The sequence below is a fragment of the Dama dama genome, chromosome X, assembly GCF_033118175.1.
Source record: "Dama dama isolate Ldn47 chromosome X, ASM3311817v1, whole genome shotgun sequence".
In the NCBI taxonomy this organism is placed as follows: Eukaryota; Metazoa; Chordata; class Mammalia; order Artiodactyla; family Cervidae; genus Dama; species Dama dama.
In genome coordinates, this window is record NC_083714.1 from 133,824,288 (window position 1) to 133,851,240 (window position 26,953).

At 41.8% G+C, this 26,953-nt stretch overlaps 2 protein-coding genes across 5 annotated transcripts in view; both read left to right on the forward strand.

Moving 5' to 3' along the window:
• Positions 1 to 5,395, forward strand: part of MAP7D2 (MAP7 domain containing 2) — a 97,796-nt gene extending 92,401 nt beyond the window's left edge. Inside the window, exons 14-15 of the mRNA XM_061135932.1 lie at positions 2,837 to 3,023; positions 5,146 to 5,395. Coding sequence (XP_060991915.1) covers positions 2,837 to 3,023; positions 5,146 to 5,395 — 437 coding nt within the window. The remainder of the gene's footprint in view (positions 1 to 2,836; positions 3,024 to 5,145) is intronic.
• Positions 5,396 to 17,646: 12,251 nt separating this feature from the next.
• Positions 17,647 to 26,953, forward strand: part of BCLAF3 (BCLAF1 and THRAP3 family member 3) — a 52,634-nt gene continuing 43,327 nt past the window's right edge. For 3 of the 4 annotated variants that reach the window (XR_009692042.1, XM_061137253.1, XM_061137252.1), the window contains exon 1: positions 19,982 to 20,134. The gene's annotated coding sequence lies outside the window, so the exon portion shown is untranslated. Of the gene's footprint in view, positions 17,705 to 19,981; positions 20,135 to 26,953 lie in introns of those variants that run through there. The other variant, XM_061137251.1, reaches the window with a different exon arrangement.

Below are 26,953 nucleotides of genomic sequence, written 5' to 3' on the forward strand. Positions count from 1 at the left end.
CTGGAGTTTGCTCAAATTCATGCCCATTGAGTCAGTGATGATATCTAATGATTTCATCTTCTGCCACCCTCTTCCCCTTTTGCCTTCAAATTTTCCCATCATCAGGGTCCTTTCCAGCGGGTCAGCTCTTCACATCAGGTGGCCAAAGTATTGGAGATTCAGCTTCAGCATCAGTCCTTCCAATGAATATTCAGGGATGATTGATTTCCTTTAGGATTGACAGATTTTACAATCCAAGGAGCTCTCAAGAGTCTTCTCCAGCTTCACAATTCAAAAGCACCAATTCTTTGGCGCTCAGCCATTTTTATGGTCCAACTCTCACATCAATCCATGACTACTGGAAAAACCACAGCTTTGACTAGATGGACCTTTGTTGGCAAAATGATGTCTGTTCTTTTTAACATGCTGTCTAGGTTTGTCATAGCTTTCTTTCCAACAAGCAACAAGCAAGAATTTTCCACAGTTTGTTGTGATCCACACAGTCAAAGGCTTTAGCATAGTTAGTGAAGCAGAAGTAGATGTTGTTCTGGCATTCCGTTGCTTTCTCCATGATCGAACGAATGTTGGCATTTTGATCTCAGGTTTTTCTGCCTCTTCGAAACTCAGCTTGTACATCTGGAAGTTCTCAGTTCATGTACTGCTGAAGCCTAATTTGAAGGGTTTTGAGCATAATCTTCCGAACATGTGAAACAAATGCAATTGTACAGTAGTTGAACATTCTTTGGCATTGCCCTTCTTTGGGGAATGAAAACTCCCCTCTTCCAATCTTGTGGCCACTGCTGAGTTTTCCAAATTTACTGACATATTGAGTGCAGCACTTTAACAGCATCATCTTTTAGGATTTGAAATAGCTCATTGGAATTACATCACCTCCACTAGCTTTGTTCATAGTAATGTTTCCTAAGGCCCACTTGACTTTACATTCCAGGATGTCTGGCTCTAGATGAGTGACTGCACTATCGTGGTTATCTGGGTCATTAAGACCTTGCTTACATAGTTATTCTGTCTATTCTTGCCACTTCTGAATCTCTTCTGCTTCTGTTAGGTCCTTACTGTTTCTGCCCTTTATCATGCACATTCTTGCATGAAGTATTCCCTTGATATCTCCAGTTTTCTTAAAGATATCTCTAGTTTCTCCCATTCTGTTGTTTTCACTCCTTCTTTGTATTGCTCATTTAAGAAAACCTTCTTATCTCTCCTTGCTATTCCCTGGAACTCTGCATTCATTTAGGTGTATCTTTCCCTGTCTCCCTTGGCTTTCCTTCTCTTCTTTTCTCAGATATTTGTAAAGCCTCCTCAGACAACCACTTGACCTTTCTTGTATTACTTTTTTGGGGGGATGGTTTTGGTCACCACCTCCTGTACAATATTATGAACTTCTATCCATAGTTCTCCAGGCACTGTGTCTACCAGATCTAATCCCTTGAATCTATTTGTCACCTCCCCTGTGTAATCATAAGGGATTTGACTTAGGTCAAATACCTAAATGGCCTAGTGGTTTCCCCTACTTTCTTTACTTTGAGCCTGAATTTTATAATAAGGAGCCCATGATCTGAGCCAGTCAACTCCCGGTCTTGTTTTTGCTGCCTGTATAGAGCTTCTCCATCTTCAGCAGCTGCAAAGAACATAGTCAATCCAATTTCAGTATTGACATCTGGAGATGTCCATGTGTATAGAGTTGGGTTGTTGGAAGAGTGTGTTTGCTATGACCAGCGTGTTCTCATGACAAAACTCTGTTAGCTTTTGCCCTGCTTCATTTTGTACTCTTTAAGACCAAACTTACCTGTTATTCTGGGTATCTCTTGACTTCCTACTTTTGCATCCCCATCCCCTACGATGAAAAGGAAATATTTTTTTGGTGTTAGTCCTAGAATGTATTGTAGATCTTCATAGAACTGGTCAACTTAAGCTTGTTCAGCATCAGTGATTGAAGCATAAACTCAGATTACTGTGATGTTGAAGCATTTGCCATGGAAACAAGACTAGCTTATTCTGTCACTTTTGAGATTGCACCCAAGTACTGCATTTAGGACTGCATTGTTGACTGTGAGCACTCTTTCATTTCTTCTAAGGAATTCTTGCCCACAGTTAATTAATTAATTCATTAATTTAATGAATTAAATTTGCCGTTCCCGTCCATTTAGTTCCCTGATTCCTAAGATGTTGATGTTCAGTCTTGCCATCTCCTGCTTGAGCACATCCGATTTACCTTGATTTATGGACCTAACATTCCAGGTTCCTATGTGATATTGTTCCTTAAAGCATCAGACTTAACTTGCACCACCAGACATATCCACAACTGAGCATTGTTCCTGCTTTGGCCCAGTTGCTCCATTCTTTCTGGAGCTGTTAGTAATTGCCCTCCACTCTTCCCCAGTAGCATATTGGACACCTTCTGACCTGAGGGACTCATCTTCTGGTGTCATATCTTTTTGCCTTTTCATACTGTCCATGTGGTTCTCAAGGCAGAATACTGGAGTGAGTTGCCATTTCCTCCTTCAGTGGACCATGTTTTGTCAGAACTCCCCACTATGATCTGTCCGTCTTGAGTGGCCCTGCATGGCATAGCTCATGGCTTCATTGAGTTACACAAGCCCCTTCACCACAACAGAGCTGTGATCCATGAAGTGGGGAGAGTGGGCCATGAGCCCTGCACAAACACAGATGATGTCATTTGTCTTCTCTTCCTGGTATGAAGGTGACTGCCTGGGATTCTTTTTACAAAACATGTTGTGTCATTGGTAAAGCAGAGGATTAATTGCCTACACAGATATTCCCCATGTTATTTCATTGGTATATTTTATGACTGATGGAATGACTTTGTGTTCTCTATCAGAAATCAGTGTATTGAATACCTGCCAGGAAGTAAATGTTGTGGAACATGCTGCCCCAGAAACTTTCCCTCAAGATGTTTTCACTGATGAACTTAAACCAGTTGAGGGACTTGTTCATCTGGATGCCCTTGATGGGAAATCAAACAGTCTGGATGATTCAACTGAAGAAGTTCAGTCTATGGATATGAGGTAACTACATTGCTTTTGCATTTGAGCCTCATCTCTTCCCCAGATACCTCCACCATCCCTTAGTTAATTTCTTCATCTTTTCCACCCCCAAATCTTTGTACACACCTAAAATAGGTGTAGTTGCTATTCAGGAAAACTAACCATGGTATAAGTAATATCCGTATTTTGGGTTGAGTTCCCTAGAAGCAGAACCCAGAACAGGGATTCTGGGGCATGGATTTTAGCAGAGGAGAGCTCTCAGGAGAAGGGAGTGGGAGGGAAGCAGGATTGGGCAGGGGAAGTCACTAAGCAAGGATGCAGTCTCAGCTGGTCTCATGGAGCTCTGCAGGATGGTCTTCCACCAGAGAGGGCTCTGACTGTGATAAAGATGGGGCCTTCATGGCACTGTGTTCATCAGCTGTTGACTGTGGAGAATCTGGGGTGGGGACGCATCCATCAGTCAAGGCAGTTGTCCAGAGGAAGCATGTCAGCTGTGAGTTCATAGCAGCTGGAGGATGGGCACAACCACAGGTAAAGGGGATCTGGGTGGGGCACCAAAAGGGCCCACCCACTGTGTCCAGTGTCTCATGTTTAAATAGACTTGTCATTGGAGACTTGATAAAGGAACTAATTTGCTTTCAGATCCTAACAACTTAAGGAATTCTTAACTGGTGTGTTTTGGATAATATCACCTGGCAAATTATTCCCCAACAAAAGGAACGCTCAGTCAGCCTGGGCTTGGGCCAGAGACTGGAGTAGGGGTCTTCTCTGTGTTCAGGAGGGAATGCCAGGATTTTGCACAAGCTCTGCCAGAGCTCCAGCCTGCTGCAGCTTACCCTTCTCTCCTTCCTGTGAATTCTCAGCCTCGGTCTAGGGTGAGGGGTTGGGGAGCAGGGCCTTTCCTAGGGCACACTGATTGTAAATATCACAGCTGGCCTCAAGCCACATAATGTGAAAGCGCAGAGTCCAGCCACCCTGTCCCCAGTAGAGCGAGTCCTGAGCAGTCTGATAACAGGACCTCCTCAGCCCTTGCCACCACCTGCCACTGTCTGGGGAGACTTCCCCTGATTGGTGCCACTCTGTCCCCTCCAGTAGGTGGGAACTGCTGAGGCATCGTAAAGGATAACACAATACCTACCCACCCACCCACCCCATGCCACGTTGAGGCAGTTGTGCTTATTTTTTCTCCCTCTGGGAGAGGGAACTGGATGAGACCTGGAACTGGCCAGGTTTCAAGGAAATGAAGGTGTTTTGTGTGTGTGCTGCATTCTTACTGTGGCTACCTCTGCATTTGGAGAAGGGTGACTCCTGGGGGCAGCGCCCAAGCTTATGGCACCATTCTGTCCTCCCCATGCTCTGACCAGCTGATAAAATCCCGGGAATGGACATGGTCACGGTGGAAATGGGGCAGGCATTCCCAGTAATGAAACAGTTTGCCCAGGCTTTAGCCACCGGAAGTGGTGTTAGGTCAGCTGCTTCACTTTAACTATATTCAGTGTGAGGGAGACAGATCATCTGAGCTTCTGCAGTTCAGCTAGTTTTTCTAGATTCTTCTCCCAGCTCTTACGGAGGAGGAAAAAAAAAACAAAACAGACAAACCTGACAGCAGCCCTACTCTGGCTGTTCAGAGAGACCCCTGGTGAGGGGGCTTCACATCCCAGCCCAGTGCTCATCTGAGCTAGGCCTATGGTTGACACACCATGTAACTTCTCTGAACTGTCATGGCATCTTCGTGTGTGTCAGTTATCGTATACTAATGTATTACAGTGAGCATATAATGAGGCCCAAGGTCTTGTGGATGTCCAGTCTTCCACCACCTTGGGCCTAATCAGTTCTAACCAGTTTTTGTCATATCCTCAAGGGTTATGTCATTCTTTTAAAGCTTGTGCGCTGCCCCTTCCCTCCTGTCTCAAATCCACTTCCCTGTTCTCATTCCTGGGGGCTTCATTTCTGTCAGTGTCTCAGACTTGAACTAACCTGTATCTTTTATAATGTGTTACACACAAACTCTGGCTCTAAATCCATCTTCTCTAGGAAAGAAGAGTAGTATAACAAAATATGACAAGTAGAATTAATAGTTGTGTCTGTCTGTCTCTCTATCTCTCCATCTCTCTCTCCTTCCCTCTCTCCCTCCGCCCTCCAGTCCTGTTTCAAAAGAAGAGCTTATCTCTATCCCAGAATTTTCACCAGTGAGTGAAATGATTCCTGGGGTATCTCTGGACCAAAATGGAACTGGTAATGCCCGAGCACTTCAAGATCTCTTAGATTTCACTGGCCCCCCCATTTTCCCCAAGAGATCCAGTGAAAATCTCAGCCTGGATGACTGTAACAAAAACCTGATCGAAGGATTTAACAGTCCTGGCCAAGAAAATACTCTGAACACCTTCTGTTGACAAATACAACATCTCTTTAATGAAAGGTACAGTCTTTTGATGACAGTCTAAATCTGTAACTCTTCAACCTGGGTTTTTGAAGATAAGATAAACATCACTCAGCTTCCTGGATGGTCAATTTTATTTAAAAAGCACAAATATAAATGTGAATTCATGGTATATATTGCAGCACACACAAGAATTGAGATGGATTTCAAATGAATCCTTCAGACAAGAGCCTTCAGCACCACACCCCTTGTGCTCACCCCTGCTGTTTGGGGTAGTGTGTGTAGAAGCACTGGCTAAAAGTTTGACCAGCCATCTGTCTCAAGTAGCAACTTTTTAGAGACAAAAGAATTCCCCCCGCCAGTTTTATTCAGTGATATCCTACATTCTATCTAGAATCACTCATATGCATTGGTGAGTGTTGGGCCAAGTGATTTGCTGTTCTGTTGACTTCTTCTGGATTCTTTCAAAGCAAACATCTGTTCTTGGATCATATCTGAGGCAAGGGGGAAAGAACTGAAGTTTGTGCCCTGAAGCTTTAGTTCCCTTCCTTTGGCCCTTTTTTCTTGCCAAAGTGTTTCTAGAAGCTTCTTCTTTGAGTAAGTTACATTTATGGGTTATAAGCACTCTGAATTTGTGTGTAGTTATAATCACCTCCTGTTGGCTTTACTTCAGATTTTGGGGCTTAGTTTTGAATGATGAAAGCAGAATCTATCATCAGATCCTTTCATAACTAATTGCTGCTCCCATTTTAGACTGTTACAAAAATTTTCTATTCTCAACAAGTTACCTTGTTTTATGATATTCCACTCCTATAACAGTGCTTTGATAACTGATGTGACTTAGTCCAACCTTTCTATTTCTCAAACAAGGAAACAAGTTGGGGAGGCCACGTGACTGGGGTCACCGTGTCTCAAATGCCTATTTCTACATGACCTCAGCTACTGACTACAGACAGTGCATTTTAGAGTTTGGTTCTCTTGGCTCTTGGGGAAGCAATTGTGGTCCTTTTCACATATGAGAGGGAATGCGTGACAGGTAGTTTTTAAAATAAACCATATCCCTGGTTGGAAGAGTAGCTACTTTTCTTGGACACTTTAAAAAATTCACCTGAGTGTTTTATTTCCCTGACAGTTACATGGATTAATATTTAGTGAGAGGTTTCTTTTGTTGTTAGCGTACATGGTACCCTTTGGTTCACCTACCTCAGTATCAAATAAGGACCAGAAAATCCACAAAACCTAGAATAGTGTTCATGGCTCCTCAAATCTATTTCCTACCTCTCTAACTAAAAAAAGTCCAAAATCCCTGTCCAAAAAAAAAATCTTGGCTAAATAATTTATTTACATTCCTTGTATATTTTCATTTATCATATAGTCTAGTTAAAAAATTCTTCTCAGCCAGAGGTGGCACCACCCCCACTGTAAATGTGTTGGAGCGGGTTGTTGTCACAATGGCTGGAGGCAGCACTGGCATTTGGAAAGCAAAACTTGTGACATTAAACATCCTGCAGGTTTTAGGATAGTCCCACATGAAGAAAATTTGATCCCACTCCCCAAAGAATAGTCCTACACAAAATGCTGCAGCACTTCCATTGAGAGGTACTATAAGTCAAGGAAATGTAGTTACTAAGAAGGTAGAAAGTCCCACACTGCATGACCATTTTAGTGACAGAGAATAGATGCTACAAATTGCAAAATATTGTCTCTCCATTGGTTTCACCTGGTTTTGGTTTTGAATTGACACAGGTGGTGTTTGGAGAACCCGTGAAGCTGCTGGTAGTCAAATCTGAGCTGCCGGCCCTCTGAAGAAACCTCAGTCGTCTTTAACTGCTGGATTCTAAACTATTAAATTGAAATGTAACTGCATTCCTAATTAGTATGTCAAACGCTGGCCACTCTCGGTAGAAGCTTGAGACAGTGGCCTTTTCGGGCTTTAGCAGAGTTCCATGTTACGGTTCTATTTATGATCTTTAGCTGCTGATAAAGCGCTTCCTGTACTCCTCTATTATCATAGTGATCTTCTGAATAACCCGTGTGATTTTGACTTGAAAAGTCACCTTATAACCATTCTTATCGCCAAACTTGAAGCATATAAACATTTAGATGTCTTTTCTGGTAAATATTCTAGACATTTACCCAGACTCTATTTAAACATATATTGAACTTGGGCTGCATATGTCCCTGGCTCTGTAGAAGGAGAACAAATTCTGGAGGGTTTCCCTCATCTCTGAGGTTTCTTTGCTGGAAGTTTCTATCAAGAAGCCACATTTAATATTATTAAGCTTAGCCTCCTGCAAAATGTGTTGCTTCTCATTGCTCCTTGGGCGGCCAGCAGAGTGAGTCTGGCTGAGTTAAGGAAGCCATTGAACAGCATGGAAGACTGTCTGCTCTCTTAGGCATATTCCTCCAGACTTGGGCACCTGAATCTTGCAAGGACCTTTTCATGTTGCACCTTTAAATCCTTCAAGCTATAGTCACTCCAGACCTTCAGGTGGCTTCTGGATTGAATGATTTGTGCATCTCCTGCACAGGTGGTTGCTTTTCATGTTGCTGTTTTCTTCTTGGCTCTTGGGCCTTTTGTTTGTTTGTTCATCTCTAATAAAACCAGGCACAAATGAAAAGCATAGTGCTCTGAGACAAGGGGCCCTGCACTGGCTCCAAAATGGCACTATAACAGACTTGAACATAAAAACATCTGGACAGGGGAAAATGACGGTAGAATGTATGTATACTCCACACGTTTTTTGCCATATAATAGTATGTTTTCTATTGGAGAAGGAAATGGCAACCCACTCTAGTATTCTTGCCTGGAGAATCCCAGGGACAGAGGAGCCTGGTGGGCTGCCATCTATGGGGTCGCACAGAGTCAGACACGACTGAAGCGACTTAGCAGCAACAGCAGCAGCAGTACGTTTTCTTCATTTCTTGTGGTGAAATGTGACTTTCAGATTAAAGTAACCTTTTCTTCTTTGAAAACTTTTTTTTATCTTGTACAATAAAGAGTTTGGAAAGACCCATAATTCTGACTGAAGTTTGCAACCAGAATGTACAAAGAAGTCTCAGTAGTAATCTTGTTCATGTGCTCTTAAAACCAGCTACAGTGTAAGACTATTAGTTACGGAAATGGTGTATGTTTGTGTATGGTGTATATACTAAATAAAATACATGCCTCCAATAATACAGTGCCATGGATCTTGATGACTATCTGGGGGAAAATCCCTTTTATGACAAGCACACAGAAAATGGTAGCATGGTCTGACTTTCAAAAAATGTCTCACCATCTTTTTTACAGCCCTGTTTTGCTAAATGTCTGTTTTCTTGCAGTCTGTTATACCTCACAGCACCATTGTGATTGTGGTGATGCCTCATTTGCATGACGTGTACATTGTGTTTACTGTGAAATACATTTTCATTAAAGAGTCTGATGCTGTGTAGTGCTTTGTTTGTTTCTATAGGCTCAATGAAAAAAATGTGCTGAAACCAAACCAGATACCAGGTTTCTAAAATCTTATTGGAAAAAAATTTAAAATCCCGTGTGGGTGTCCTTTCCCTATATAACTCATGGAAATTCCTCTATTACCAGTTCCAACTGAAGCCAACTGTGGAAATAAGCTTCAGTGATGAGCTGTCCCAAGACATGAGAAACTTGTAAGTATAGTAAAGTTGCTCTACTTTCATACCAGTGATGTGAGGGATTTCTAGCTGGCGAAGATGCAGTTAACCTTAGTGTAATCTCCAAAAACATTCCACAGAGCAATCTGGCATTTAAACAAAATTATAATGGAAATGATGACCCCTGTTTTCCAGTAAGCTGAAACCCCAACTTTTTTGCATCTAAATCATGACTTGTTTACAGCCTGGAAGGCAGTTCCAACCAAGACTAGGAGCCGAGAGGCCAGGACTGAAATAGGGATGTCGGATCTTTGTGGTAACTTCTGGGGCTGCCATCTCTGAAGTTGAGGACTCAGTCAGTGAAGCTCTCCTTAGTTCTGATGACAAAGCCTCTAGTGAGGATACAGGAGTGAACATCCTAATTTTTTCCATGTGCTGGCCTTGGACTGTGGCATTATAATGTAGCTTCTGTCATCATGAGCTCTGACCAGAGGGTTGTAGTGGTGGCTAGTCATTCCTAAGAGCAATTTCTGTTTTGTGACATTCTAAATCTTTCTTAGTAACTACAGGTTTTCTCTTAGTCAAATTCTTTCATAATTTTTTTATTTGGAAAGCAAATGTAAAGAAATAACTTGTTTCTAGAGTTATACCCACTGCAGTGGGGCACAACACTGATTGACATCCATCCCCACTCTTTAGTGTTACTCAGGAAGCACAGTTATGTAAGAAAATGCAGCAAGAACTCTTAGGAACATTAGAAAAGAGAAGCCTTTACAGGTAGTCTTTTTGCGGGGAGCCCAAGAGAAATAACTAGGAAACTCAGGATAGTTGCACAGGGGAGCTGACCACTAAGAGAAGAAAAATTGATAGTTTTCTTATACATTAAAAACAGACAGGAAAATAATCCCAACAAAGCTTATAAAATTTCTAGAAAGAACAAGCTTTGTCTAAAACTTGACCAGAGAACATTAGAATAGATATAAATGGAAAGACATGCCATGTTCCTGAAAGGGAAAACCTATATACCTGATAAACACAAGTAGGTGACTCACCCTCACATTCGTGTAAATTAAATGAAGTTCTTCTCCATGAGATTTCTGTTTTGCAACTTAAAATATAGTTGTACAGGGAACCCCTGGCAGTCTAGTGATTAGACTCCGTGCCTTCTCTGTCAAGGGCTCAAGTTCAGTCCCTGGTTAGGAAACTAGGATCCCATAAGCCATGTGGGATCTTAGAAAAAGAAAATATAATTTGTACATTTCATGTAAGAAAATGAACACAAAGCTAAGAAATTTATAAAATATGTCTTTAAAACAGACTCCCATGTCAATGTATGACAAAACCCACTGCAATGTTGTGAAGTAATTAACCTCCAACTAATAAAAATAAATGAAAAAAAACAAAAAACAAAAAAACAGACTCCCCCCCACAATAAACAGTAAAATATATAGTAAAACTCCCATAACTAAAATAGTGTAGTCTAATAGAGAAATAGAATTTGAAATAGAAATCAGCAACACACCCAAGAAACATGAGAATTTAATGCATCATGGGACCAGGGTGGGTGGATCATTTGTTTCTGGAGAGAGAGAACATGTGACTTAGTGTCTCCTGAAGGTCAGCCGAGTTTAGGATCTCTGATGGGGTGGGGATAAGGACCCAGAAGTGAGGAAATGATCAGGTCAGGAGTGGGGTCCAAGGTGTGGGTGTCAGTTGTGGTTCAAGATTTAAGTCAGGGGAAAATTGAGACACGAGGCTTGATACCAACCTCCAAAGACCCAAACTGATGCTTCCCCAAATTTGGGATATGCCGTGATCTCAGGAGGTGGGAAGCAGTAGCCTCCATTTGCCATGGCTTAAGCTTCTCCTGCAGGAATGGACCAGAACAGTCAGCATACCCCTGCTGTATGAGAGGTGGTCCCAAGACTTGTCAAGGATGTGAGGTAGGTAGGAGAGGGTTACTTTCCCAAGGACACAGCTGGAACTTTGCAGAGCTGGGATTGACCCTGGGTCCGCTGTCTTGGTGCCCCCAGGAGAGTTGGCGGGCTCTCCGACCCGGAGAGCAGCAGAAATGCTTTGCTAGAGCAGGTGCTTATCATGGAGAAGGGGTGGAAGCCCCATGGAGAGTCATAATTCTGATTCTTTTTATTAAACAAACTATTATGATATCATTCATATACCATAAAAATTCCTTCCTTTTAAAGGATATAACTCTATCTTTGATTTCTTCACGGTCACACAACCATCACCACCATCTAATTCTAGAACCTTTTCATCTGAGTGTGCTATTCAAGGGTTACTTATCCATCTATCTACTCACAGTAGCAGAGTTTATCACCAGTTCAAGTTCCTGTTGTACCTGGAAGCAAGACCATGGGATTTGAAAATAATATTCCCTGAACCAGTTGTCCCCCCTTTCCTCATATTTTCCAACAGGCCAAATTAGGGTTGTGCTTATGTAAGTCAATTCATGTTGGCTGTTTTGTTTCACGTTCTCTGTGTGTAAATATTGCATCAGATGCCAACATGGGCTTTCTATCAGATGCCCAGCATGGGCCCTTTAGGCTGATGAGAGACATGGAATGGTGAGCCTGCCTTTAGCTCTGTGGTAAATAAGCAAGAAGCTTCTGTGCAACAGTTAGAAAATACCAAGTTTGATTCTTCCGGTTGGCCCTGAGGGATGGTTGATGTTAGGGGAGAGATTTGAAGCGGCCAGCCTTCTGGACTTCCAAGAAAATATGAAGGCAGGCTTCCCCCATCTCATGAGACGCAAAATGTAAGGACTGCAGCCCCAGGGAATTAAACTTTTGCTTAAGGGAACTTCCTTTTTCGAATCAGCCCACAGCTCTCTGTTGGCTGTACTTGTCTTTGAATCACATTTTCCTAGTAGTGCGTGCAGGCTCATCTTTGAGAGCCAGAACGTTGTCACCATAGAGATGATAGCTAGGGAGACGCTAGGTCCTGCACCGTAGATGTTGGAAGAGCTTTTGGGGTTGAATGCAGCCCCCTTGGCTGGTCTTCATGGTTGTTTTAGAACAAACGGGATTCTACTGGCATCACTGAGAGGAAAGAAGCAATTACACACAGTAACACACATATATTTAGTGGACAAAGAATGCTGAATACAACTGTAAAGTTAGATACAAAACTGCTTAGTGCCCTACAGGTACAAACAGGCATAAACTTTGGAATTAGCTTTTCCATAGGACAAAAGTCATTACAACTTCCTGGCTACAAGTGAGTAACTCCAGAGATGGGGTCCTAGTACACAGCACACAGGCAGTCAAGCAAGGTCACATGCCCCAAGACTCAGCAGCCCCTTGGGCTGTCTTGTTGAAACCATGCTCTTGCACGGCTCTGTAAGGGCACAGTTATCTTTCAGCCTATTTCCACATTCTGCATCATTTCTCACTAGCAGTGAACATTGAACAACTCATACCAGCCATTGGAGCTGTCACTGTACAGGGGTGGCCCCTGAGAAGTCTTCAGAAGGCCAGGTCTACTGTGCAAATGAAATTGTTTCTTTCCTCTCAGTGATGCCAGTAGGATCCCATTTGTTCTAAAACAACCATGAAGACCAGCCACGGAGTGGGGGGGGGGGCTGCATTCAACCCCTAAAGCTCTTATAACATCTATGGTGCAGGACCTAGTACCTCCCTAGCTATCATCTCTATGGTGATGATATGAGTTAAACACTGTCAGGAAGGAAGAAAACTTACTGTACCCTTTTTGGTTCTTCTGGCTGATCTAAGAAATCAATGATGAGACAGACTAACAGGAGATAATCAACTTTAATTTCATACATATGGGAACGCCACATACATGAGCGGGTCAGAGACCCCATGTTTATAAGATGTTTGGAGACAGGTAAAATGAGGTCTCTGCTGTCTGAACTGAGGAATGGAATGGGGGCCAGGGGCTTCCAAGGACAAGGGTGTCACCCAAAGGACTATAAGAAGAAGAGCAGATGTTTGGTAATTGGATGTTTGTCCTGCCATGTAGATAGGGCCATGTAGATAAAATTTATTTCTGCTAGTGAGTCTTCTCTGGTTTAAAAAAAATTCAATTCTTCTAGGTAATCAAAGGAGGGCAGTAGTTTCTCTTGAATCTGCAGAGTCTCAAAATAATACTCAGGTGAATGTGGCACATTTGGGGATGGCTCGTTCTGAACCCTTACAACACAGGTGTGACACGTGCTCACTGAACATTTGTATCACAATTATGTTTGTAACCTTTGGGAACTTACACTTTAACAATGAGGACACTAGGCCCTCAGCAGCCTGTGGGAAGGTTTAAGCAGCGGCTCTAATGGCTTTGAAGGTCATATTGGATGCTAGCGTCATGGATGTCGTGGTGCACCACCTGGATGGACCTCCTCTTTAGGACCAAGGTGTTTGTCCTTCTGGATGCCTCCTTCCAGATGCTGGAGGTAAGTTGCTGAGGCTTGTTGGTGGAGTTCTTTTCCAAGAATTACCCTTGACGGAAGGAGGCTGCCTCACCAACGTTGAATCCTCTCACTTGGGCAGCCTGAGAGGCTGGATCCTGACTGAATTATTTGGGCCGGTGAAGACCACTTGCCTCAAGGTAGGACAACTCAGAAGGGCTGTCCCAGCTTCGGAGCTTCCTGGGGGGTCACCTGAGGCCTTTGTTGAGAATGTATTGCAGCCCAAGTTCTGGCTCCTGCTTCTGTCACTCCCCCGCCCCACCCCCATCCCCAGCACTCCTGGAGCCCTTCCTCTGTGCTAACTGGTCTCAGAGCCTGTTCCTGGAAGAACCCCACCAGAGTCAGCTAGGCACGGTGCTATTTAAGAAGCAGCTATGGGGTACCTAACAAATACAGAGTTAAACAAAGCAAATTGATCATGCAAATGAAAGTTCTGAGAGCTTAATGACTGGTGTCTGGGTTGTGTCAGGACACAGGACCTGCTTGTGATAGGAAAAGATAGGTGAACTCAGTTTATCAAGGATTTGGGGAAAAAAGGCTTCCTTGGTGGTCCACGGGTTAAGACTCAGCCCTTCCACTGCAGAGGGAATGGGTTCAATCCCTGGTCGGGGAAGCTAAGACCCTGCATGCCATGTGGTGTGGCCCCCAAAAAATTTTTTTAGGTATTTAGGGGAAGAGCTTCAGGGAGAACTGTAAAGATATAAATAAGGTAATTAATGAATTTTTAAACAATTATTTTGCAGTGAAATTAAGTTTTAAACCTAACTTCACCATTACTTTTTGCCTTGCATCAATGTAGGTAGTTCACATCAATCAAAAAACTTTTTTTTTCAAAATAATCGCTGACTTTTGACATATTGTTTGAAAACCACACATATTGTGTTGCTTTCAGAACCAGGGCCAAGCTGCTTCACATATTGCATTACAAAGGAAACAATTTATGGAACCAAAGGGCTGGTAGCAGCTACCAAATCTTGTTTAGGAATTTGTCCTCCGTCTCCGTAGGAAAACAGCCATAAAGTCAGTGACTAGAATGAGCAAAAAGAAATCTGCAGCATAAGCCTGTCTAAAATAATCTTCTTCCAAATGTTATAAATCATTTCTGTCTGTGCTTTACTGTTGATGATGCCCTTTAAAAAGTAAAGGTAAAGAACAGCATCCACCAAAAAAGTGCCTATATCATGGAATGGAAGAAAAAAAGGAGGAATCAGGGCTAGCTAAGCGTTCTACATTCAATTTCACTGACAGTGTTAAGGAACATAACCAAAGTCAGCTGGTTAAGGAAAGAGAAAACTTACCTGGTTTTGTCAGTCCTGGGTTTATAAGGACCAGAGTAGACTAAAACTGTGAGAAAAATCTGGGCCAACAGCATTGTCAAGGGATGAGAGAGTGATTTGTCCTATTTCTTCCTAATTACCTTATTCTCACATTAGCATTTAAAAAAGAAAGCTATCCAGAAGGATGGCTGGAGGTACACATCAGGGCAGTTGACAGGTTTGCCCCGATGCAGTGTTCCTCCAAAAAATGACAATGACAGTTGACACTTGGTCTAAGTCTATGTCAAGAGCCTTGATTCTCTCTCTCTCTTTTTAATTTGACTTTTTTTTCTTGTTTAAGAATCAGTTTAAAAACTAGTGTGAATTTTATCAAGCCTCTGCATTCATCTGCTGGTTTACAGAAAATACAAGCAACAGAGAAGTAGTTCTTGAGCTTGATCATGGTTTAGAATCCCATAGAGGGCTTGTTGAAACTGTGCTTGCTGGGTCCCACCCCTAGAATTTCTGATTCAGGTTTAAAGCAGAAGCCTTAAGATCCAATGCACAGTCCCACTCATGGTCCTTTTCTTTGGTTTTGACTCCAGTAATGTCTCATGTGTATGTGCTAAGTCGTTTTAGTCGTGTCCGACTCTTTGTGACCCCATGAACTGTAACCCACCAGGTCTCAGATAGAGCCAAAGCTGACCCATGGTGGACTTGAAATATAAGTGAAAAATAAGCATTTGTTGCTATAGGCCACTGAGATCTGGGGATTGTTATCATAGCATAATTTATTCTCACTAATATAGAACTTATATTAAGCATACTTGGCATTCTACAGTAGATTTGGCTTTGCCTGAAAACCAAAGAAAAACAAAATAAATGGAAAGGCAAACAACATTTCACTTCTTTTAGGCTGGTTCTATATATGTGTTCTAGTCATATACACACCAAGAGCTCTGAGACCTTATGCAAATTACTTAACCTCTCTGTCCACACAAGCAGCATTAAGGGCAAGGGTCATCTAATTGTGCTTATTATTAATCAGTAATAAGTCTGAACAAAAATCAGTTTGTTCAAAGATGAATCAAAAAGAAATATATATATATATATATTATATATTAGTTTTGTATACTTCATTATATATATACACACATATGTATTTGTGAAGCACACAAAACCTAATAGTGGAAGAGAAAGAGCATACTTATGAAAATGACTCACTACTGTGTGCCAGACATTCTGCTAAACGCTGGTAATAGTAAGCAACAGATTTGGTCTCTGCCAAATTAGGTTTACAGTGAGGTAGGGAACACATATATTTATAAAGTAATAACAAGTGTCATGCAAACATTCTAACATCAAACCACCACCTTGAAACACTCCAGTTATCTGCACTTTCCATTCCTACACCTATGTTTCCAAGCATTGACCAAAAGAGAGCAACTAGAGAGGTAAGTATGAACCAGATAATGCAAGGCCTTACACACTCTGCCAGGAAATTCTCTCTGCAAAACAGGAAGCAAAACTCATGTATGAAGAGAGGAAAATGATCATTGGTATGGGGCTTAAAGAGAGTGGTAAGGGTTAGGAACAGCTATTATGGAAATGAGAGAGGTCACATAAAAGGATTCCTGAGAGGCACCAAGGCTCTCCACTGCAGGGGTCTCCATATTAATATTATAGTTATGTGGCTTTTTCCTCCCAAGCAGTGCTTGGAAACCTAGGTGTAGGAATGGAAAATGCAGATAACTGGAGTGTTTCAAGTTAGCAATGTAATGTAGAGTGTATTAAAGGGTGATTCAACTGTTCTGCTTACAAGAGTGGTTGAAGTCAAAGGCCATGGGCCTGTCAGGGGATGTGAGGGCTCTGTGGATTTTGAAGAACAAGTATATTGGGACTAAGGGAGACACAGGGCTGCAAGAATGAGGATTGAGTCCAAATAAATGGGGTTTGTAAACTTAAGGTTTTAGCTACCACACAGTATGAAGTGATGGATATCTAGATTTTATAGAATTGGTAACTGGGAACGGATGGATTAAGTAGAATAGATGTCAAGTCATCTGGACTGAGGAAGTTAAGAAAGCAAGCCTTAGTCATGGGTGTTGGATTCATCAGGTTGATGGCAGTAATTCAGGTGGAGAGGGAAACTTATTCAGGAAGTAGATGATGGTGGCAAGGGAAGATAAAAGGTCCGTCTAATGGAGTGGACCCTGAAAGAGAAATCTTGGCAAGGGGTAAAAAGAACATCAAAGTGTCAAGTGAGAAAGCTTCAAGAGTGAGGACATACTACCTTTGGGGTGCTGGATGGAGTGTGGGAGGAGAGAAATCAAGAGAGCAGGCAAAAATGAGTCAATATTTTTAATTGCATGGTGGAGAGATAATGGTATTATTAACCTATTTGGAAGGTCTAGAGGGGAGGTTTTGTTTTTTGGGTTGAAGCTTAATTTGAGGCCATGGGGAATGTCTAGAGACTGAGTAGGCAGGAAAGAGGCCACAGCCATTGCAGGTTCGGGTGGGCTGAAATCCACGGGACCAAGCTCCTGCCTGTTACTGAGGAGTGGGCTCCTATCCCTGACCTTTAACCTCCAGGATCCATGAACCATTGCGTCCATCGTGTTCCTTCCCGGAGGGAGAGCAGCAGACGGCGCATGCGCCCTGGACAGAGCTGCAGAGGTGGGAACGGCCGGCAGAGGGCGCAGAAGCTCAGGCCGGAGCCATTTGGGCGGGGCACCCGTCTCTGGGAAGGAGTTAAGAGCAGAGGTCGGTGGGAGAGCGGGCTCAGCGCGAGGCAAAGAACAGTGGGCGTGGCCAGGGTGGGGGCGGGGCGAGGCGGTTCCGGAAGGAAGTAGTTCCGGGTCTCGCGGCCCGGCTGAGGTAGCCGTGTTGCCGCTTCTGTGGGAGGTGGCTGCTGTGTGAGGGGCGAGGCCCGAGGGGCCGGCGGCGGCGGTCGCGGCGGCGGCCGCGGCGGCGGCGGCGGCGGCGGCGGTCGCGGGAACTTCTCGATCCGGTGAGCGGCCCTGGGGGGCGGGCGGGTCGAAGAGGCCCCGGCCTGAGGGGAGGGCGTGTCCGTCGCCTAGGAGGAACGGTTCTTGGGGTAGCGGTTGGGGCGGTTGAGGCGGTTGGGAGGACGCGGCGGCCCATCTTGGGATCCCGGGGGACTGCTCCCTTATCTCTGGACAGTAGACCGGTGCCTTATTTTAGAAGCGGCGACCCGGGCACCTGCTGCCGGGGTCCTGACCCTCGCCCGTCGTCGGGCAGGCTTCGGATCCCAGTGGTTACGATCGTCTGTCTTGGGGACGGGCGGGGGTAGGGGGCGGTGCCCAGGGACGGAGCCCTTTTCCCAGAGGCGGCTGCCGACGAGTCGCCTGAGGGACCCGAGCCGAGGAGCCCCCGCTTTGTCCTCCGGAGGCTCTCCTGCCGGGAAGCGGCGTCTTGCTCTGGTAACGTCCAGAGTGAGTAGTGAAGGCTGCTCTTTATCCTACATTGGAAAGTACAACTTGTCTTTTTAGAACCGTATATTGAAAATTGCATCTTCTGTGGTTCTCTGAGGTGTATTTAGGAAAATGGGCCGGCTACTGTCCTGTTTGGCCTGTCCGTAGGTCGGGAGGGAAAAAAATCTGAGAGAAACTTATCCTCCCATATATTTTCCTGCCGAGGTGCTTTTCGAGCTGCCTCTTAGGTGATTGCTTTTCTTTTCTGAAACAAACTAAGGTACAAACTACAGGTAGAAATCAAGAAGGTCTCCCAGACTTCTGGCCAGGCAACCTTCTTAACGTTTTCCTGAATTTGAGCTGGTATGACTGAAAGACTGGAATTTGAAAATAAAAGATTTTGATGTAGATTCATGATGAGTGCTTTATTTTTCGATGGTGTTTTCATGGTAACGGTGTAGAATGCTTTATTTTTTCACGTGGTATTTTTAAAATGGCTACTAAAGTGTTCTTTTGAAAGCTCTGCTCTTTCATACCCTCCCCAGAAGCCTTTAAAACATCTGATTAGAAATATTTACATATAAAACATCTGATTAGAAATATTTACATAGCGAAATATTTAATAATATATTTATATATACAATTTCTAAAATATACAGAACCACGGTGAGGAAGATAACTCCTCTTTCACCGTTCAAATAACCGTTGTGAATGTTTACGCTGGGGATACACCTTCCGTCTGTATTTTTTTTTTGCAGAGATGAATGTATGAATTATGAAGTAGATTCTCTTTTGATAACCAGTTTTTTTGTTTCCTGACTACATAGCATGCTGTTATTCGGCTGCAGTAATTTACTTAGTTGGTTATTCCCAGTTTGTCACTGCTTAAACACTTCGTTGGAGAAATGTAGAATCTGCACATCCATGATTACTGTTTTAGTGTACATTCCTAAGTGATAGAATTGTTGGTGTGTTTTTTTTTTTTAATGTGAATTTCCCTCTGGAAAGGATGTGCTATTTTGCACTCCCACCAACAATATGTGAGTGTCCTTTTCCCCACCCTAACAAAAGGCAACAGTTAAAGGATTTCTATAGGAACCCTTTAGGGCCATTTATGTTCTGCAATCAAGAACAGGCAGCCTTCTGTAGATGTCCTCTTCTTCCCGCCCCGCCCACATCCCCCATGCCGCTTATTTGTTGATGACATTCTTCGCACCCGCCCCCCACGCTGCTTATTGGTTGATGGCAATTCTGTTTCTCATCTTTTACCTTCACTAGTTTCCTAAAGAAGGGTTATCTTGGTGAGGCAAAGGCATTATAAAGTGAACAAAAAAAATAAAGTGAACAGATTTGAAGTCAGGACTTACTCGAATTCCAGTATATCTGAGTATCTTGAACATGGACAGTTTGCTCAACTCTGATTGGAGGTTATAGTGCCTTTACCTTGCATTTCTTGCAGGGTGATTTTAAGGGTCAAATGAAAGTACAATTTTTTTGAAAGTACATTTAAACATACTTTGTCTCGTTGCTAATTTTTACCATATTATAAAACTGTCAGAGCACATGAGCATATTGATTTTCTAATGTTAATTTCTGAATTCAGAAAACTGTTCTGTGATACCCTTTGCCTCCACTCCTTCACCTTTTAAATTTGAGGTTTTACGCTGATGCCCTAGATTATATTGAAAATGATACCAGAGTTATGAAACTAAATGAATGATTGAATCCGCTAATGTTGAAGGAGAAAATAATTAAAAGCACTATATATAAAGCTGAGGGGGACAGATAAAAAGCTAAATAAAACACAGTCCTTGAGATCATGATGAATAAAACATAGTCTTTGTGCCCTACAGGTTACAGAATATCCAGGCAGCTAGAGGATATAAAAGCTGCTTTCCAAATTTAGACGGCAATTTTAGATGTGATGCAGGATGTCAACTATTCTCAAGTGTGCTAAAGTCCAATTCTGCTGACCAGGCAGTCACTTCAGAGTCATCTTTCCGAAGGTAGGAATTGCAAGGCGGGGAAGTGTTAATGTTGGAGTCTGAGACCCTGGATTCTCATTTTTCATCTTTCTCTTGGGGCAGGTTGGCTAACTTTTCTGAGGCTTGGTTTCTTCATCTGTGAAATGGAGGTAATTCTGGCTTCCTCAAAGGCTTATGAGGATTAAATGAGATAGTGTTTGCAAAACAACTTAGTGAACTAGGAAGTACTGGTACTTTTGTGATCCTTCTTATCCAGTGAAGACTGAGCTTCTGCAGTAAAGAAACTGGGTCTCTTCTGACTTTGTATGATTTGCCCCTAGCAGTTGCTAGCAGTGAGTAATGTTTGCCAAATTAACATAAAATGTGACTGCTGATAAAAATTCAGTGTGGACATTTGAAGAAGGTAATATATAAATGTGGAATATTGAGAGAAATTGACTACATTATTTGGAGTTGATAGTAAGGAATCAAAGGAAACACTGAACTAATTGGGCCTAGACAAATTTCTACTATGACTGTCGTTCTACATTTTGTCCCCAGTGCCGTGCACATAATTTTTCCTTATCAATAATAAACCTGCTCAAGTTGCTCCCATTTTAAAACCTCCTGCCTAGACCCTTATCCCTCGACTGCAACCCAGCTTCTCTCCTCCCCTGCCAGACAGACTGTTAGAAAATGTTGTTAGTAATTGGCTTCCTCAGTCTCCTTACCTTCCTCAAGCCGTGAATTCACACTTTTCATTCCTATTATTGGGTCTCTATATAGCTTTTGCCATGAAAGTCTCCTTTATTGAAACATCCTTCTATGCTCCAGGGTTCCTGCCTTCCTCAGAGGATGTTCGTTCTCAGTCTTGGCTGGTTCATCTCCTCAAAAGGTTAATGTTCCTGTGGGCTTGATCCTTATCCCGATATACCAGCTCTGGAATAATTTATAGAGCATTGAGGCAATCTGATGTTTGAAGATTTGGTAGAATTCCCCTGTGAAACAATCTGGGCCTGCTGCTTTTTCATGTCATGTTTTAATAATAACTTTCTCTGTTTCTTCTATGGAAACTGGTCTGTTCAAGCTTTTTAATGTGGTCAATTTTAGTAATAATCGGTTTTTCTAGAAAATTATCCGTTTCATCAAGGCTTTCAAATTTATTGGATAGAGGGCTATAACATAATCTCATGATTTAAAATTTTTCTTCTATTTCATTGGTTATTTCCCCTTTGCTCTTTTTTATTTTGTGTATTTGTACTATCTCTCTTTTTTCCTAGTCAAGTTATTATTTAGTGGTTTATCCATTTTAATTTTTCCCAAAACTACAGAATTCTGATTTATTACTTAGATCTACTTTTCTCTTCCTCTACTTTTATCTTTATTTCCTTCCTTGTGCTTTCTTTTGGTTTACTTTGCTGCTTTTTAGTTCCTTTTTTTACCTTCAAAATAAATTTGTTTACTTTTATTCTTTCATTTTTATTGATAAATTCATTTAGTGCAATGAATTTTTCTTTGACGACTACTTTAAATGCATCCCATAGAATCTGATATGTAGAGCTTTTATTGTCATTATTTCTTTAAAGATCTATGTTAGAGTATCCAGGAGTTGTTTAATAAGAGGTTTTAAAATTTCTAGGTGAAATTTGTTTTTTGTTTTTATTAGTAAACTAGTTTTATTGCATTATGATCAGAAAGTTTTATTTGTAATGTTTCTATTATGTGCAGCTAACTGATGTGTTCTTTGTGACCTAATGTATGCTTATTTTTGGTGAATGTGATGTAGAAACTTCAGAAGAATATTGTCTAGTATCAGAATGTAGAGTTTGATGAATATGCTTAAGATATACCCTGTTGATTTTGCTGTTTAGATCTTCTATCTCATTTTTGTCTTAATACCACTAAGCGTGTTATATGAAAGTCTCCTATTATTAGTGTTTCTATGTCTCCTTGCATCTATTGTAGTTTTTGTTTCATGAAGGTGGTTGCAGTGTTACTTGTTGTAAATATGTGTATTTCTATTTGTTCTGTCTTCATCGAGGATTGTGACTTTTAACATTAAAGCGTCTTTCTTTGACATGATGAATGCTTTGGGACTTGAATTCTGCTTTGCCTGATTCCAGATTTCCCACCCCTGCTCTCTTTTTGTTTGCATTTGCCTTGTATAACTTGGCCATCCTTTTATTTTTAACCTTTCACGATTACTTTGTTTTAGATGTGTATTTTATACAAATACTTATTTTGTGAGCCAGATTCAACCTGTTTATTTTAGTAGGTGAGTTAAGCCCATCACATTTACTGTTAGGACTGATATGTTTGGTCTATCATAATATTTTATAATCCTGTGTATTTTGTTATACTTGGTATTTCTTTATGCTGTGATGTGTAGTTTTTGCTCTTCTGTTTTAAAAAGAGGAAGGTTTTTATTTTTGTCTAATGGTTAACCTTCGTACTTATGCCTTTGCTCCCCATTTGTGTGCTAAGTTGCTTCAGTTGTATCTGACTCTTTGCAACCCCATGGACTGTAGCCCTCCACGCTCCTCTATCCATGGGATTCTCCAGGCAGGAATACTGGAGTAGGTTACCATACCCTCCTCCAGGGGATCTTCCCAACCCAGGATCTAACCCACATCTCTTATGTCTCCTGCATTGGCAGGTGTGTTCTTTACCACTAGCGCCACCTGAGAAACCCACTCCCCTATTTATTTAACCTTTTTTGTGTGTGAGAGAGATACAGCTGTGTCCATTAAATCAGAGTAGAATAATAATAGGCAACAGTGAGGTTCTATATCCACTTCCAGCTCCTCCTTACTGGGAACTGGTGACAGCACCCAACCATTGTGGCTAGGAGAATAAACTGTGACCTGTTCTTTTGAGGTCTGACTTCCTCTGATCTGCTGATTGCGCTCTTGTTTTGTGGGTTCTGAGTTGACCTGGTTCTTTGCTGGCAGTGTGGCATCTTTGTTACAAAGGCTTTCCTGGTCAGTTTTTTTGCATTTGTAGATGCTGAGTTCACATTTAGTATGGAATCGTTGTCAGTTGTTGTAGTTTTTTTGTAACAGCTTTACCGAGTTATAATTAATATGCCACACAATTCACCCATTCAGTTCAGTGTTTTTTTAAATATATTCAGTGTATATACATATTCACAGAGTTGTGTAACCATCATCACAGTCTAGTTTTAAAACATATTCATTACACCAAAAAGAAACCCTGTGCCCATTTCCCCCAGTGCCTCCCCTCCCCCTACCACACCCAGGCAACTTCCAGTCTACTTTCTGTTTCTATGAATTTGCCTATTCTGGAACTTTCATATAAATGAATCTTGTAATATGTAGTCTTTTGTGACTGGCTTCTTTCCCTTAGCATAATGATTTCAAGATTCATCCCTGTCTGACTGTATGTCAGTACCTCGTTCCTTTTTATGGCCGGATAATATTCCATTGTATGGGGATGCCACATTTTGTTTATTCATTCATCTCTCAATGAACATTTGAGTTGTTTCTGCATTTTGGCTATTGTGAATAACGCTGTTATAAGCATTTGTGTATAAATTTTTATGTGGATGCATGGTTTTTATTTATTTTGAGTATATACCTAGAATTAGAATTGCTGGGTCATATGGTAACTGCTATGTTTAATTTTTTAAGAAACTGCCAGGCTGTTTGCCAAAGTGACTGAAACATTTCATTTATTTTCCCTGGGGCACCTGGTAATTTATTCTTTCCTTCTGAGATAATTTTTGGGCTTCCCTTGTGGCTTAGCTGGTAAAGAATACACCTACAATGCAGGAGACCTGGGTTCCATCCCTGGGTTGGGAAGATCCCCTGGAGAAGGGAACGGCTACCCACTCCAGTATTCTGGCCTGGAGAATTTCATGGACTGTATAGTCGATGGAGTTGCAAAGGGTCAGACACAACTGAGCAACTTTCACTTCTGAGATAATTTATTAGTCTTTTTCTCCCATTCTTTCCGTTTAGTTCAGTTAATTTTTTTCAGTCATATCACTCTGTTTTTTGATATGTTTCTGTTCTTAGTTTTTAAATTTCTGATTCAAGGTGAGTTTTTAAAATATACATTCCTAAATGCTTTGGGATATATTCTGTTTGGTGTATAAAGTTAGGGTTTGCTTCTGCTTCATGTTTTTTGGAGGACAAATTTTCCTCAGTTGAGAAATTGTCTTTTCCTGCTTTCTTGTAAACATATGGGGATCATCAGATTAAAAGTTTTTCAGATCTAATGAGTATGAAATGGTACCCTGTTGTTTTAATTTTATCTTCATGAGTAGGTAGTGTTGGGTATCTTTTTGTATGTTTATTGGACAGTTATGTTTCCTCTTTGTTGAAAACTCTTAGGGATGGAGTTGCCATTTATTGAGGTGGGGCAGACCTTGAGAGGAGCAGATTTTGGAAGAAGATGTGGAGTTTGCTCTTGGACATGTTTACAGTGTCCAACAGTCTGTTGGATGTGGAAGGCTGCAACAGAGAGGATAGGTGAGGGCTGGAGATGTCAACTTGGGGTTGTTAGTATATAGAGAGTATTTAAAGCCGTGAGATTGAAGAAAAGTGCAGACTGGGAAGAGAGTGTAGACAATGAAAAGTCAAAGACCGAAGTCATTGTTTAGAGGAAGACTGGCTTCACTATTTAGGGATCAGGATGGTGAGATAAGGAAAAACCAGTAAAGAAGACAAAGCATTGTTAGAGGTATGAGGAAAACCAGGAAAGTGTAGTATTCTGGAATCCAGGTGCAGAAAATGTTTCTGGGAGGAAGGCGTGATTAACCATCTGGTGCTGCAGGTAGATCCAGGAAAAAGAGGGAAAAGAGCCATTGGATTTAGCATGGATTTTGTTAGTGATCTTGACTGGAGCAGTTTGGTGGAGTGGAAAGGTAGATTGGTGAGGGGACAAGTAGAATGGGAGGAGAAGAATGTGAGAGAATGGTTGTGGTATACAGGCAACCCTTTGAGAATTTTGTTTGTAAATGGAGAGAGAGGTTGTATGGTGACGGGAGGGACCTAATAGGGAAGGGAAGTGATGCTGTGGAAGGAGAGAACTCCTGGAGCCGGGCCTTTCAGGCAGGTGAGGGGATGTGTCCAGTGCTGGCCTGGTAGGAATGGCTTTGTTTGGCACCAGCATCCCCTTCAACATCCTCTTGGGAGTGGACACCCCTGTTGTCCAGTCATCTTTCTAAGTTCAAGGGCACACAGATTCATTCACTGCCCTTAAACAGTTTACTCTGAAGGAACAGTATAAATGAATTTCTCTTTTGTTATTGATACCGCCTTCTCTCCAGTCACAAACCCTGCTGGTGTTTCTTTTTCTTTTTCTCCTCTCCAGTTCTGTCCTTTGCTAGTCACAAGTGTTTTGTTTAGTCACTAAATTGTGTCCAACTCTTTGCAACCTCTGTCTATGAGGTTTCCCTGGCAAGAATACTGGATTGCATGGGGGAGGAATGGACTGGGAGTTTGGGACCAGCACATGCAAACTATCCTATACAGAATGGATAAACAAGAAAGTCCTACTGTATAGCACAGGGAATTATATTCAATAACATGTGATAAACTATACAGGAAAAATGTGAAAAAGAATATGTGTGTATAACTGAGTCATTTTGCTGTACAGCAGAAATTAAACACAACATTGTAAAACAAGTATACTTCAGGAAAATAATTTAAAAAAAGATTTCTTCATGTCTTTTCATGACTTGATTTAAAAAAAATACTGGAGGGGATTGCCATTTCCTTCTCCAGGGGATATTCCCAACCCAGGGATCAAACCCATGTCTCCTGCATTGGCAGGTGGATTCTTTATCTCTGAGCTGCTTGGGAAGCTCAATGGAGCATGCAAGGACCTGCTGCCCTACCCAGTTTCATTCAGGGATTGGCAGTGTTTTTTGTAAAAGACCAGATAGTAAATTCTTGCCTGGAGAATCCCCATGAACAGAGGAGCCTGGTGGGCTACAGTCCATGGGGTTGCAAAGAGTCAGACACGACTGAGCAGTTGCGCTCAGCAGCAGATAGTAAATATTTTAGACTGTGGGCCACATACACAGTCTCTGTTGCATATTATTCTTCTTTCTAAACAGTGCTTTAAAAATGTAAAAACCGTCTTAGCTCTAGAGTTTAAATGAACTCTCTTCTCTTATGCACTAAGTCCCTGAGCCATTACTAATCATTACTAGCTGATGAACCCAAAAAAGCAAATGCAAACAAGGTTACCTTAAAAAAACCTTTATTGAGATATATGTTACAGGTTTAAAATGTACAGTTCAATGGTTTTTGATAGTGATAGTTAGCAGAAGTGTGCAATCATCTCCATAATATCTGGTCTAATCTTACAGCACTTTCATCACCCCAAAGCTTTTTTGTGTGTGTGCAACTTTGAGGTATAACTTATATGCAGTAAAATTCACTAATTTTAAGTGAATAGTTTGAATTTTAATAAAGCTAATTTTCATATTGGCAGAGGAAAATATTCGAAGTAATACTTCTTTTTATCATATAACCAGTAAATCTCACTTGTAAACATTTTCTCTCAAGTGACCTATACCTTTCCATTTAAGCCAGTAGTTTTTCTTTTTTTATTAATGAATTTAATTGGAGGATAATTCCTTTACAATATTGTGGGTTTTGCCATACATTGACATGAATCATCCACAGGTGCACATGTGTCTCCCCATCCTGAACCCTCCTCCCACCTCACTCCCCACCCCATCCCTCTGGGTTGTCCTAGAGCACCAGCTTTGAGTGCCCTGCTTCATGCATCAAACTTGCATTGGTCATCTATTTTGCATGTGGTAATATACATGTTTCAGTGCTATTCTCTCAAATCATCCCACCCTCGCCTTCTCCCACATATTCC